The 14,566-nt window shown below is 44.6% G+C and overlaps 1 protein-coding gene across 1 annotated transcript in view; it reads right to left on the bottom strand.

The window, feature by feature from the left end:
* PEX3 (peroxisomal biogenesis factor 3) overlaps window positions 1–14,566 on the bottom strand; it is a 42,184-nt gene that overhangs the window by 20,017 nt on the left and 7,601 nt on the right. Inside the window, exons 2-4 of the mRNA XM_055137231.1 lie at window positions 12,657–12,788; window positions 9,238–9,319; window positions 1,300–1,343 (exon numbers count right to left, since the gene is read on the bottom strand). Coding sequence (XP_054993206.1) covers window positions 1,300–1,343; window positions 9,238–9,319; window positions 12,657–12,788 — 258 coding nt within the window. The remainder of the gene's footprint in view (window positions 1–1,299; window positions 1,344–9,237; window positions 9,320–12,656; window positions 12,789–14,566) is intronic.

Below are 14,566 nucleotides of genomic sequence, written 5' to 3'. Positions count from 1 at the left end.
CGGGGCCTATCAGTCAGGTGTTTGGTCTGAGGTCATCTGGCAGGTCTCAGCGGTTTTATTTGCTGAGGAAAATCTCAGACTCACCAGCCTTACAACCAAGATAGGACTAAAGAGAAGAGCCACGTGCTTCTCGCCAGGAATGGCCACGCTAGGGACACTGGTATCGGTATCTTGTGCAATCTGGAAACCCCACTGCACCACTCTCCCTGCTTTTTTAAAAGCAAAAAATTTATAAAGTTGTAGACGGAGACTGTTCTTTGTCAGTTGATGTTTCCAATGCCTCAAACAGTTCATGTTTGCTCAGTAATATTCACTGCAATCCTTCTTCAAGGTGAGAGCTGATACAGTTCAGTTATACCCTCAAGCTTTAGTAGAAAATAAATGTTCTTAAGTTTGGGAGGAAAAAAAAAGGGACTACAAGGGCCAGAGAACTAATGAGTTGTTGTGTGTGTGTGTGTGTTTACCTTCTCCTTTCCTCTTGACTCTGCACTCGGTGATCACCCCTGGTGGTGCACCCTACCTGCTACCCATCTTTCAGGCCCCCAGTATGGGTTCATGCATTCCACTAACCTTGTTCAAGATCCCCACACCACACATGGGCCCTGAGGACCACCAGGGGTTATTCTTGAGCACAAACCCAGGAACAAACTTGAGCGGCCAGGTTTGGCCATGCTCCTACACCCTTCAGGCTCTACTGTGACAAAGATGAAGGGGAGAGAAGAAGAATGAAGGAATGCAGAAAGCCCAGGTACTATCCAAGGGATATGAGAAAGTACATGACGAAAGGGAATACAGAGTATTAGACAGGTTTAACTTTTCCAGTAGGCAGGGCTTAAGCGCTGCAGCGCATAAGGGGTAGTAAGGTCAGTAAAACGAGAATAAATTATAGTAGGAAATTCTGAGATATGTCTATTTCATCTATCTTATCTACGCAAGATGCAGGGCAGCCCTTTGTTTCAAATTTCAATCACCAAAGTGTGCAAGCAGTATTAAAATTATTTACCGAGTTATAGTAAAAACTGTGTTTAACTGTATATTACTGAAACCACTGATTGCTTATTTTAAGAATAAATAAGAGCAGATTTCTATCTTATCCTAATAATACCAATACCACCACCAACATATTTACTGAACACTTCCTATAAATAGATACAAATCTAATGGCTTTTTCAAAAATTACTTAATCTGGGTAACATATCAAAATAGGCTAGAAAAGGAAGGTCTTCCACACAATAGAAAACAAAATCTTCCCTTCATAAATATTAAGAATGTACTGTCACACTGAATAAGAAGTCTTACTTATTATCTTCAGATCCTCCCAAATTTCTAGCTTGTTTGAAGGCCTAAAGAAATAAAACAGAAAACATGAAAATAATAATCTATGTAATCTAATAGGAAAGTCTGAACTTTGTAGTTCTATACTTAAAGGATAAAAGCAGAAAACAAAGTCCACAAAACAGAGCTAAAAATTTTGTGAATTCAGTAACCAATAAAAACAGCCATTTTTACTGTTATTTTTATGTTATATTATTTTAAGTCTTTCTTTCCTCCAAGTATATGTGTATTAAAAACCTAAAGTAAAAGCAAGAACAATGTTTTATTCTTTCTTTTATTTGCCATTTCACCAATACTGAGGTAGCTCAAGTAATGCACCAAAGGTGAACGTGTGTATTTTGGTTTAAAGTATCATAGACACTCAAATTATCAAAATCTCTGTGATGTTTGCACCTGTTGGGGTCATTATCTTCAATGATGGTCAATGTGCCCATCTTGGCCCACCGAGGATTGTTCAGGTAGGTTTCTGTACCCCTGGTCTGCCTTCAATAGTCCTGGGTGGTTTTCTTCTTTCACGACACAAAAAGGTTTCTGGTTTCATTCTGTTTTAATTCTTGGTGCAGAAGAGAAAACACCCAATTTTCTGAGAGTCCTGGTTCTGCAGAGCAGGACACAAGACTGGAACAGCAACCATCCACTAGCCATTCATCAAGGCTTTCACTGCCCTGGGTAAGTTGCTTCTGTGCCTTTTTGGTCAGCTAAGTGAGTAAATTCATGTGTGTTAACTTATATGTACAGACATGTGCGTGTGTGTGTATGTGCATGCGCGTGGGCGAGCGCGTGAGATAAATCCCTAATAATCCACTTAATTCACACTCAGACAATGGGGCTGCAATGTGGCTCAGTGGTGAGTGCTGTGACAGTTGACCCTCGGCAACCCCTCCCCCCTTGCCCCTGCCACACACACACAATCTTGTATCTGTATTTCTTTTTGGCCAACCTAAGAAATTAGCAAAATCAACATAATTACTTGTTGGGTAACACTGGGTTGTCCTTGCCCCTCCTGTAGGGAGCTTCAGGTTTTTGAGCTAGTCCCATATCAGTGCCCCTGAGGCACACCTAATTCCATCAGGCACTAATAATCCTATATTGCTTTTCTCTTTATGTCATTTGCATGGCTAATTTTGTTATTATGTTAATAATATGCAATGTCCTTTTTGCACAGACAAAGGAAGACCATTCATGCTATGCTTTGTAACATGGGAGTTAATTGACTCCAAAATAATATTTACTCCTGGGCATCCATGCTTACTTAAGTCTCAGTTGCCCTTATTTCCTAGCACTCCAAGACAGGGTCCCGACGAAGGGGGACCTGGATGGACCCAGAGCAAGCTGTAAACTACCCTGGAATCCAAAGGAGACAAGCTAAGCGCCATTAAGTATAAGAGCATGGTCATGGAACAAATTCTGTCATGACCCAAAAAGAAGTAACTGAATAATGGCCTTGCTGGGGTTAGGAAAGACTAATCTGGCCTGTGGACTGAAGTCTGAGATGTCCCCAGAAAAGAGCCAACCTTTAAGCTTAATATATCTCTTACCGTGTTCATACAAAATGACTAGAAATATTATAATAAGTAAATTCACTATAAGGGCTGGAGCAATAGCACAGTGAGCAGGGCGATTGTCTTGCACGCGGCCAACCCGGGAGTATCTTGCCTGCATGGCAGAGCCTGGCAAGCTACCCATGGCATATTCGATATGTCCAAACAGTAACAACAGGTCTCACAATGGAGATGTTACTGCTCGAGCAAATCGATGAGCAAGGGATGACAGTGATACAATGACACAGTGAAATTCACTATGATTTTTTAAAGGGATTACTAGTTGAGAAAAGGAGAAAGTAATACACCCTGGATGGAATCCCACCCTTGGGCAGATCTCCTAGTAATCTGGAGTGCTGAACCCTCAGATGAGATTTTTGTCCTTGAGTTAATCTCCTGTTATGATAATGCTCAACCCCACCCTTCATGATGTCTATGTAACTATGCTGTAAGGGAAGGAGGGGAGGATGAGAACTCAGAGTTGACTTTGGGGACTAGAAAGTCGAGGACTAGAAAGAAGAGACGTTGGGACTCAGAGCTTTGAGGACTAGAGGGTCTGTGAGGACTAGGAGGACAAGATGATGATGATGATGATGATGACTGGAAGTAGAGGACTATGAAGCTATGACGAGACGAGGAAAGAGATAATGGAGAAGACTTTGAAGTCTACGAGGAAACTAGGATGATGGAACTATGGTGACTGGGGCTGCGACCAAAACTCCGACCATGACTGCTCCGTGAGGGGAGAGATGGAGAGATCGGGACTACGCCAGGGAGGAGAGAGAAATAAACAGATTCTCACCAGCCTGGGGCCCACTTCCTGTTTTTCTATTTCCCTGGAAAATGTCTGTCCATCACCACCGTGGACCAGCCTGGGGAGGCGGCTCTTGGCCACCAAATGCTCAAGGCCAGCACATGCCCGTGAAGGCTTTTGTTTCTTTCAACCCTGTGTGCATTAAGAGTAGATATCTCACTCAGGATATATAATCAAATTTCTCTTTTAAAGCTTTCTGGCAATATAACTGTCTTTATGTTTATACTCCCTAGTACATACACATTTAGAATAATCTGATTCATGTTACTTTTAGAAACTGCTTTTTAAATTCTACAGTTTTATAAATATGTAAAAATTTATATATAATCCAATTTATACAATGGGGCATATTCAGAGTCTGCTTCTATCCCTCCTGTGTGGCTCTTAGTTTTCAAGAAATTATTAAAAATATACTTTAACTTGCTATTGTTGTTTCATATAAGAAAATATGTATCTGTAGTCATATTTGTCCCTGCAGATAATGATAACATACCATACACATGTTTATTTACCCTTAAAAATATATACACAACATATATACATATGTATTGGTATACCTGTTACAATTTATCTTGGATATCAGTCCATATCCTATTATCAGGATATAGCCTTTCCCTTTTTATTTATTTATTTATTTTTTGCTTTTCGCCTTGTGCTAGGCAAACGCCCTACCCACTGTGCTATGGCTCCGGCCCCGCCTTTCCCTTTTTAAACCACAGCATACTACTCATTTTCTGGCTGTAGTTCTGTGCTTCCTAAAACATTGGTATAGAAAGGCCATATTTTGTTCTTTCTTATACCAATCTGTCAAAGACTAAAACTTTAGTAAAATAGAGCAAAAAAAAATTTTTTTTCTAGAAAAATAAATTTTAGAACTTCAAAGATGCACAAAACCTAAGCCTTGTTCTTTATTACTGTTCTGAGATCTAAATTTACATTTCAGGAGAAGCTGAGCTGCCATTCTAGTTACGAGGCATGGCTGGCGTCTTCACTCACAGACCAAGGCCTGGTTACTGCTTTCCTGGGTACACGGGTGCAGAAGCCACGGAGAGTAAACCCTGCCAGGTCTTACCCACTTCCATCTCAAGTGTCACAGACTACCCAAGTCTCAGGATCAAATGCATGTTCTTTTTCGGACTAGAATGAGAACCGACCACCACTGGGGAGTAAGTACCGGTGGTGCTTAGGATGCCAGGGTGAGGATGATGCAGTGCAAGGAATTTAATCTCGTGCCCTACACAGACAGAAAAGAGAAGCGCTCCGGCTCTCTGGGCGATTTCCAGGACAAGGAATAGGGATTTTGATGCAAAGAATGACATGTTCTGGCTGTCTAATCAGAACATTTCAAGATGGTTTTACAAAACTTTTAAGTCATGGGGGGTAAGAGACAGCATAGCAGGGAGGGCATTTGCCTTGTGTATGGCCAACCCCGGTTGGATCCCTGGTAGCCTGTATGGTCCTCCACGTCTCACCAGGAGTGATCCCTGGGCACAGAGCCAAGAGTAATCCCTGAGCAAGGCCAGGTGTGGCCAAAATAAACAAATAAAAATGACAAACAAACAAAAACTTCAAGCAAGGAAAGAAGACACCAAGTGTAAAACTCTCAGTTTAACATGAGAAGTTTTTAACAGTAAAAATCTGTCCGAGGGTAAATCAGGGTATTTGTTTTGAAATTATATTTAACTTGGGCTGACTTTGGCGGAGCAGAAAGTATTACAGTCATCCAGGAAATGTTTTCACACTTAAAGGTAGGTTTATGGCTGGAGTACATCTATGTGCTTTGCATGTGAGGGCCCTGAGTGTGATTCCAGCATGGCATGTTCCCTCAAACACTGGGCTCAGAGGAAGTCACCCTGGGTGTGTTTCCTGCAGTGTAAACTTTGGGTTATATGATGAATGGAGTTCTAGAGACCTAACGAGAGTTAACTCAGCACAGTGAAAATTGTAATACTGTATTGCATATGAGAAATTTCCTAAGAGATGCATTTCTTTCTTTTCTTTCTTTTTTTTTTTTTAAGAGATGCACACTTGGCACTGCGCAGGGGTTACTCCCAGTTTCATGCTTGGGGGTTGCTCCTTGCAGTGCTCAGGGGACCACGCAGTGCTGAGGATTCAACTTGGGCCTCCCGCATGCAAGGCATATGCGCTCATCCATCGAGTTGTCTCTCTGGTCCCCAATGTTGACCAGGTAACGTCATTTTATTTCATATTTAAAATTAAAATTCATTTATTTTAGAGCCACATCTCGCCGGTTGTTTGGGGTGTACTTCTGGCTCATACTTGGGAACTCTTCCCAGCAGGGCCCAGAGAAGCCTGCGACACCTGGGATCAAATCCGGGACTCCCCGCTTTCCTGTCCTTTGAGCTATTTCCTCTGGCTCCAGCGTTTCTTCTTCCTTCAGAGTTCTCACCACATACAGGCAGAAAAGTAACGATGTTTTGGTTTTGGGGCCACATGGAGCAGCGCTCAGGGCTTACTCCTGGTTCTGTGCTCAGGGAACATTCCAGGTGGTGCCCAGGAGACCACAGGCAGTGCTGAGGATCGAATCCATGTCTATCACTGCGACACAATCACCTTACCTGCTATACTGCCTCTCGGGCTCATCCCATGTGAAGTGGTAATGTTAATAAACTTGATTACGGTACTCATTTCAAAATACTTAAATTTTCAAAAAAATTAAAAAATAAATCCTTTACCTTATTATATTTTAAAGCATCTTACTATCTTAGTCTGCATCTCTGTAGTACAGAAGTCCCCAAAGTTATTTAGTCTACTACCCGCTTTCAGAAAGTCACTGTGCAACCCCAGGAAATCTGCCTTTAATCAACCAATGGAGATCTCCCATGGTACCCAAAGCTATGGGGAAGGCTGGGCAAGGACACAGTGCAGCCCACTTTGGAAATAACGATGGAACGATTTTTTCCCCCCACAGAAATCATCTCCAAGTTAAATAGTACCTTTAAGCTAAATACTAAAATGTTTTAAAATTAAACATTCTTTCGAGGCATTCTTTGTATTTCCGTCATGACGGCTGTTTAAGATTCTCTGTATTTGAAACATTGCCTTTATCAATATTCAATAAGAATGCAAGATACTGAAATGGATGTTTATTTGCTTTTTATGACTGAGGAAAAAGATGATCAAATATTTTAGTTATGTCTGGTTAGTTACTACCACCGCTTTTGTCTGACATGAGACCACAGTTGACTGAAAATGAGCTAGAGGCCTTATTTATTTGTTAGTGCTGGAGACTGAACCCAAGACGAAAGGGGGAAACTTTATCTAATATTTGGTCTATTTACACTGTAGGGCTGGAGCAATAACACAGCGGGTAGGGCGTTCACCTTGCACGTGGCCGACCCGGGTTCAATTCCTCTGCCCCTTTTCGGAGAGCCTGACAAGCTACCGAGAGTATCCTGCCCTCATGGCAGAGCCTGGCAAGCTATCCATGGCATATTCGATATGCCAAAAACATTAACAACAAGTCTCACAATGGAGACCTTACTGGTGCACACTTGAGCAAATCAATGAGCAATGGGATGACAGTGATACAGTGACAGTGACTTTTACTCTGAAACCACACCCAGCAATGCACAGGATCTCACCCAGCTATCTGGCACATGAAGCATTATGCCATCTCTCCTGAGCCTCAAAGGCTTACTTCATCATACTTTTTGCTCTCTTTTGCTTGTCTGTCTTTGGACCATGCCCAGTGGTGCTCCGGGTTTATTTCTGGCTCTTCTGACAGGTCAGTCCTGGCTGTGCTTGGGGATCATTCATGGTGAGCTGGCAGCCTGCAAACCAAGTGCCTTACCCGCTACACCCTTTCTCCAGCCCCTCAAGACCCTCTCTGCTAGCATTTTTCAAACATACTTTTCGCCCCCAATTGCAAGTAGCAATTTCAAATGAAAGGCAAGAAAAATAACACTGAGATTATTTAAAGCAGAGACAGTGAATGAGGAGAACTGTTGTATACTTTAAGTTCTCAGAAATTTGAGAAATTCTCTCCAAAAATGACTGGCCCTGCCTAAGTGTGGGTTCTATATCCTGTACTCAAATGTATTTGAAATTTAGAATTATGTTATGCTAAATATCAGAGAATTAAATATGGCCTGTGGTAATGGTAACAGACTGAGAGTTGGCCTACAGAATGATATTTGCTAAGGGGGTTAGACAGCAGTAGCGGTGTGTGTGTGTGTGTATATGTGTGTGTGTGTGTGTGTGTGCATGTGCGTGTGCGTGTGTGTGTATGTGTAGGGATACTGATACTCAGCAGTGGCTAGTGAGGGGTGTTGGAACAGTGTATGCCTAAAACATTATCACCCACAATGCTCCATACAGATCATGGGCTCCATTTCAAAAATTAAACAGGTGGAAAAATGCACATAGACTTAAAATAATTATGACTGTACTGAATATATACCTTGTCATTATTCCCTGAGAAATAGAGTATTATCAACTATCCACATGGCATTTGCATTATGTCAGGTATGGGAGGTAATTTAGACGACTTCATATGCAACTGCCAGTCTTACAGTGAGGTGGGCCTGCAAGAATTTCCTTTTAGTCCATGAAACAGTCATCACCACTTAATATACATGATGGCTGGTTCATACAGTGGTACTATAACAAATACTGATACAAACTATTATCACTGTCACTGTCATTCCTTTGCTCAATGATTTGTTCGAGCGGGCACCAGTAACGTCTCTCATTGTGAGACCTATTGTTACTGTTTTTGGCATATAGAATACGCCACGGGTAGCTTGCCAGGCTCTGCCGTGTGGGCGGGATACTCTCGGTAGCTAGTCTGTAGGTATAAAAAGGTTGGAAATCACTGGCTCCAATGCTAGGGATTAGAAGTCCCTTGGTTTTCTGTAAAACTGATGTCATCTGTAAGCACTCGCAATCCATGGGATCTCAGGGAATGACTGAAGAAAAGGGCCCAGGGGCTGGAGCGACAGTAGAGCAGGTAGGGCATTTGCCTGACATGTGACCAACCCAGGTTCCATCCTTGGCACCTGGTACAGTCCCCTGAGCCCAGCAGGAGTGAAGCCTGGGCAAAGGGCCAGGAATAAGTTCTGAGCACCACTAAATGCAGCCCCCAAACCAAAAATTTTCAAAAAAGGTTAAAAAAAAAAAAAAGAAAATGAAAAGAAAAGAAAATTCACAGTTCATTAAGGAAATGTTAGAGAAATCAGAAAAAGTAACAAAGTTGCATTTTGGGTGGGGGAGCCTGCAGCAGGCCAGGGGAGTGTGCTCTGCAGGCCTGATACGCTGCCTAAGGCCAGATGTGATACACTGCCTAACACCAGATCCCCAATGCCAGGTGTCCTTGGCGCTTGGATTGCTGAGTATAGCCTGGCACTATCTGGCCAAGCCTGGAGCCATAGGGCCCAAGCACTGAGCCACCAATAGGTTGGTTGGTCAAGAATAGACGGGTGTAGTCCCGCGGACTCCTGGAGCACAGCCTGGAAGCGTTTGTTCCCCCCCTACCCCCGACCTCACCCCCAGCCCCACAGAAATGAAAACGTTTCTTGCATTTACCTGTTCTTTAGCAGGGCTGTGAGGCTCTCAGAATTGAGCTGCAGCATTAGGGCCTCTCTCAGTGTGGGAAGCATGGACAACACTGGAAGGAAACAGAAGATGGAAAGGGTCACAGGGACAGGGTGCGCCCGCTGAGAAATGCATCCTTCAGGCGGAGTGACAAGATGCGCAAGGAGCAAGGGCCAGGACGAACGGGGAGTGCTTTTGCTTTTTTTAAATGTCCTCAGTTGGGTTCACCTGAGTGGGGGTCAGCTTAGTCTTTGGGGGGCCTCCCAAGTGGTGCTTAGGAGGGGCCACTGGGAACTCTCTGGCAAGTGCAGTTCAGTACCAGGGTGTGAGCAGGCCATGATGCTTGCTCCTACGGTGCTGGGGATACGGGTCTGTATCTGCGGTGCGGGGACACTCCCGGTCTGCACCTGGTGGTCTCCGAGGACTATACAGCCCCCAAGTCCAGATGGCAGGTGTATGTGTACCCTCTCTGCTGTCTTGGCCGCGCACTAGAGTTTTCAAATTATGACTGCTATCAATATAAATGGTTACATGCTAAAAATCACTGATAAGCTTATGCATTTTTGTTTGTTTATGGGGCTATAGCACCATGTGCTCAGGGCTTACTCCTGGCTTATGTTAAGTGAAGATAATAAATGCCCAAAGGCAAGAACTGAAAACCGGTCTTCAGCAGGAAACATAGCACAGGGAAAGAAGGAGGGCAATCAGAGGCGGGGGAAGGGACACTCTTCTGGGACATGTGATACATGAACCCCCACTTTAACAGTACTGTCAGCCACAGTGCCAAGAGCTTTTTTAAAAAGTCAAGAAAGTTGCACATACGCGATGATCAGAGTCCTCCCAGAAGGCTAGGAGGATTATTCCCGAGTGGTATTCACATTAAGTATTACAAAGTAACAAGCAGTTAAAAAGTCATCAACTACAAATTAAGAGCTACTAAAATTTTACTCTTCTTTCGGGTCTCCCAAGCTGTGTTCGAAGGCCTTGGGGTGGCCGGCCGCCTTGGTGGGGCTCTGGGACATATGGCTGCGGGACAGTTCCTCAGATTTCCGTTTCCTCTCTTTGCACATTGAGGGTCCTGGTGGATTTGCTTTATAGGGTGCAGTAAGGACTGAGCCATTTAATAACATTAAGACAAGTGTCTCTATACACAAGGAACTGCTCAGTAAGTACTGGCTCTTTGTTTTTGGGCCACATTCAGCAATGCTCAGTAGTTACTCCTGGCTCCTCTCTCAGGCAATGGGAATCGAATCCCCAGCGGCCGCATGCAAGGCAAGCACCGGCTGTACTATCACTGCGGCCCCAGTACTGGCTCATGAAATTAACAGTATCCTTATTTAGTTTTTTCAGACACAACCCAATTTAAAAAATATCTTAACGTGTGAGGGGCAGATGTAGCCCTAACCCTGACTTATAGGGCAGGTGGTGACTCCTCTCCATCTAAATCAGAGACTACTAAACCAAACAAAAACGTTTGATAATTACTCAAACATTAAAAACCAAACTCTAGGTATCCCTTTGGAGGTGTTGCTCAGGAGACCAGGGGAGCAGAGGGGCCCCCTCCTGGCAGGGCTTGGGGCCCTCGGATGCAGTGCTGCTCAGACCCTGCAGTGCTATGGGCCTCTGTGATTAGACCTGGTGAGGCCAGGGGGCCCCTGTGAAGAGGGGGGTGTGGGGGGTGTGGAAACGGGATCGCTTGCCAGCAAGGCATGCGCCTTAACCCTGTACCAACTGTCTGAACTTAACCTGCTGTCTTCATGTGAAAAGATGATTTACTTTCCTTCTCTTCCCTTCCTGCCACGGCTGCTGTGATAGGCTCGGCTGGGGAGCTCACCAAGGGCACATTTACCCCGATTTCACAGTGCTCTCAGGGGTTAGCTCGAGTGCTCACTCGTAAGCTTGCTGGGCGGGGTGGGGTGTGGACACTGCATACACATTAGCTGCAATGTGCTATAGATCACAAGCTCTGTTATGCCCCTAGGATCACTCTGTGTGTGTGTGTGTGTGTGTGTGTGTGTGTGTGTGTGTGTGTGTGTGTGTGTGTGTGTGTGTGTGTGTGTGTGTGTGTCTAGGGCGGGGAATGAACTCTGCAGGCAGTCAGGGGCTTCTCATCACTGAGCTATTCCCTGGACATGCCATTACCATTTTTTTTTAATTTCTGTTTGTTTGTTTGGGGAGGGGGGGTGGTTTTTATTTCTGTTTGTTTGTTTGTTTGGGGAGGGGGGGTGGTTTTTATTTCTGTTTGTTTGTTTGTTTGTTTGGGGAGGGCGGGGGTGGAGGCACAGCCAGCGTGTTCAGATGTTACATTTGACTCTGTGCTCAGGGATCACTCCTGGTGGGGTTAGAGAACCATATGTGGTACTGGGTAGGCCACAAGCATTGCAAATGTCCTTCCCACTGTAGTGTGGCTCTGGACCCTGGGCCCACATGTTCTTAAGCTTAACTTTCAGCCTCCTGATCTGTAAAAATATGACATTAAACTAAAATGTGAAATTTCCAGCTTTGGAAAAAAACTTTCTCCATTCAAAAGGAAAGAAAACCAAGCTTTATACATTCATTCAAAATTGTGCTCAGAAGAAATGTTTGAGCAAAGCTTAGGTTTTCAAGAATGAAAAAAGAAAATAGGTTTGGCACGGATTTGGGAACGCACAGTCCTTAAGGACTTATGCAAGCTTTAACCCGAAACTGTATTTTCTTCAAATACGGGCAGCTATGGCATTCCAGCAGGGTCCCAGCTCTGGCGGCGAAATCAGAGCCATGCATGAACACTGAGTAGGAGCTTCCGGACTAGACTCCCACATCTGTGGTTGGCTGCTGCAATTGGAACACGCTCACGGTTCTGGAGGCCGACCCAGGCCCAGCGAGCTCGAGCCAACTTCAGACCTGCTTCCAGGGATCATGCCCTCTAAACCCTGGGCCCTTCCACTGTTTTGGTGACATTCTCGGTCTCCTCTCCAGCCATCTGCAGAGCGCCTGCACAGAGCACTTGGTTTCTGCTCACAGGCCACCTCTTCGGAGAGACCTTCGGGCACCCGCCCTCTCAGCCTTATTCTCAGAGCCGGCATCACCGCCCATGTCAGCTGCCGCCTTTCTCTCTCCCTCTCAAGTCAACTGCAGGTTGGGATTATTTTAAATAGTCTTATTCTCCTCCTGTTTTTCTATTGAGGGGCACTGCAAGTATGTGGTGAGTATGTCAAATGAATGACAAGCATTTCTAGTGCATACTGTCTTGTACTGATGCGGAATATCCACAGTGATGTATCTGTAACAGAAGTATTTGCTAGATTTCTCACTCTTCCTTAGCCTTTTCATCTATTTTTTCTCTTTTATTTTTCTCCTGTCCTGAAAGTTGGCAAATTCACCTAAATCAAGCGACTATGCAAGTGTGTAAATGTGTCTCTTTGCCTTACCTGTCATGTTGCAAGTCCTCTGGTTACTCTCAAAATGATACTGCCTTCGGGCTTGGGCAATGTACTCTGCAGCTTCCCTCTCTTGTATTTCTCTGATTTTCTTCTGTCCATATTTTCCCAGAATATATACTCCTAAAAAACATTTGACAAACAACTTGGTATATTAATCTAGTTAGAGTAATAGAAATTTCAAGCAACATTTTTAACTTTCTTTTTCCAAAAGGAAGGTTATACTATGAACAAAATAAAAATTAAAGCCTTTATTTCTGGAGGGTCCCAGGCCTCCTTCCTGGCAATTCTGCACCTCCCAGGCCAGTGGTTCAAAGCAAGGGCCAAGGGCCCTCAGGCACTGCACACCTGTCCCAGCCAGCCTGGCAGTGCTCAGGGACCACGTGGGTGTTAGCGACATTGCCAGTCAGCTCCATGCGAGGCACATGCCTTAACCCCTGTACTATATCTCTCTGATTCATAAGAATGAAAACATTTTAGGGGCTGGAGCAATAGCATTTGCCTTGCACTCGGCCGACCTGGGTTCAATTCCCAGCATCCCGTATGGTCCCCTGAGCACCGCCAGGAGTAATTTCTGAGTGCAGAGCCAGGAGTAACCCCTGTGCATTGCCGGGTGTGACCCAAAAAGCAAAAAAAAAAAAAAAAAAAAAGAAAGAAAAGAAACATTTAAAAATAATCACAATCTAAATAATATTAAGTGCACATGCATACACACACACACACACACACACACACACACACACACACACACCCTCAGCAGGGACATGGCTCACAGGGTTGAGTGATGCTTTTTCTAGATTCCCACCGCTGTATAGCTCCCAGAGCACATGGGGAGTGAGTCCCTCTCTGCAGCACTGCTGAGTACAACCTCCACCCCAACACAAACAACAATAGCAACATTCCCAAAGCCCCCAATAAACACAAAGAACCAGTTGAGTTTTAAAGAGCAGGGAAAGGGACTGGGTGAGCTGGACCTATCAGGATTAGGTGTGAAGCAACAGACTGAAATTAAGTCTACAAAGCCTGGCAATGCATTTGAAAATCAACTAGAGATATCTTAAAACTCCAGAGATAGACAGTAAATTAAATAAATTATACAGTGGGTAGGGCCTTTGCTTTACATGAGGCCGACCCAGGTTCGATTCCTCCACCCCTCTCGGAGAGCCTGGCAAGCTACCGAGAGAATCTCGCCCGCACAGCAGAGCCTGGCAAGCTACCCGTAGCGTACTCAATATGCCAAAAACAGTCACAACAAGTCTCACAATAGAGATGTTACTGGTTCCCACTCGAGTAAATCGATGAGCAACGGGATGACAGTGATACAATGATACATACAGCGGATTAAATAATCCTGTCCTACTGGGTTTACGGGTGGTGGAGAATGGGCACTGGTGAAGGGATGGGTTCCAAACTTTGTATGAGGGAAGTATAAGCACAAAAGTGTATAAATCTGTAACTGTATCCTCACGGTGATTCTCTAATTAAAAATAAAAAAAATAAATAAAAAAATAAAGTAAACTACTCAAAAGAAAAAAAAAAAAATAATCCTGTCCTCCGTTCACACGCTGAGCACACTCCCCTCCCTGCTGCTGGGACCACGCGTGCAGGCACGCAACTAGCAATCATGAGCCCAGGAACATATGGACACCTCCCAGCAAGTGCCACTGCCACCCCTGTCCGCCCTGAGACGCTGCCACAAGAAGGACAAAGAGACGCACACAAGGGAAACCAGCAACGGTGGGCAAGGGAGGGAGAAGGTACAGGAGCCCCTCCAGCAGGCTGGAAACGAGGTGGGTCACACAGACTGGAGCTGACTAGAACTGGCTTGAGAGCGTCAGCAGCACAGACTGAGAACACGCTGCTGCCGCCCAGGGCCAGGCGGGTTCCAGAACTGGGACTGG

The sequence above is a fragment of the Sorex araneus genome, chromosome 4 (genome assembly GCF_027595985.1).
Source record: "Sorex araneus isolate mSorAra2 chromosome 4, mSorAra2.pri, whole genome shotgun sequence".
Lineage (NCBI taxonomy): Eukaryota > Metazoa > Chordata > Mammalia > Eulipotyphla > Soricidae > Sorex > Sorex araneus.
Note: the sequence above shows the minus strand (reverse complement) of the source record. Positions and strands in the feature narration are given on the sequence as shown.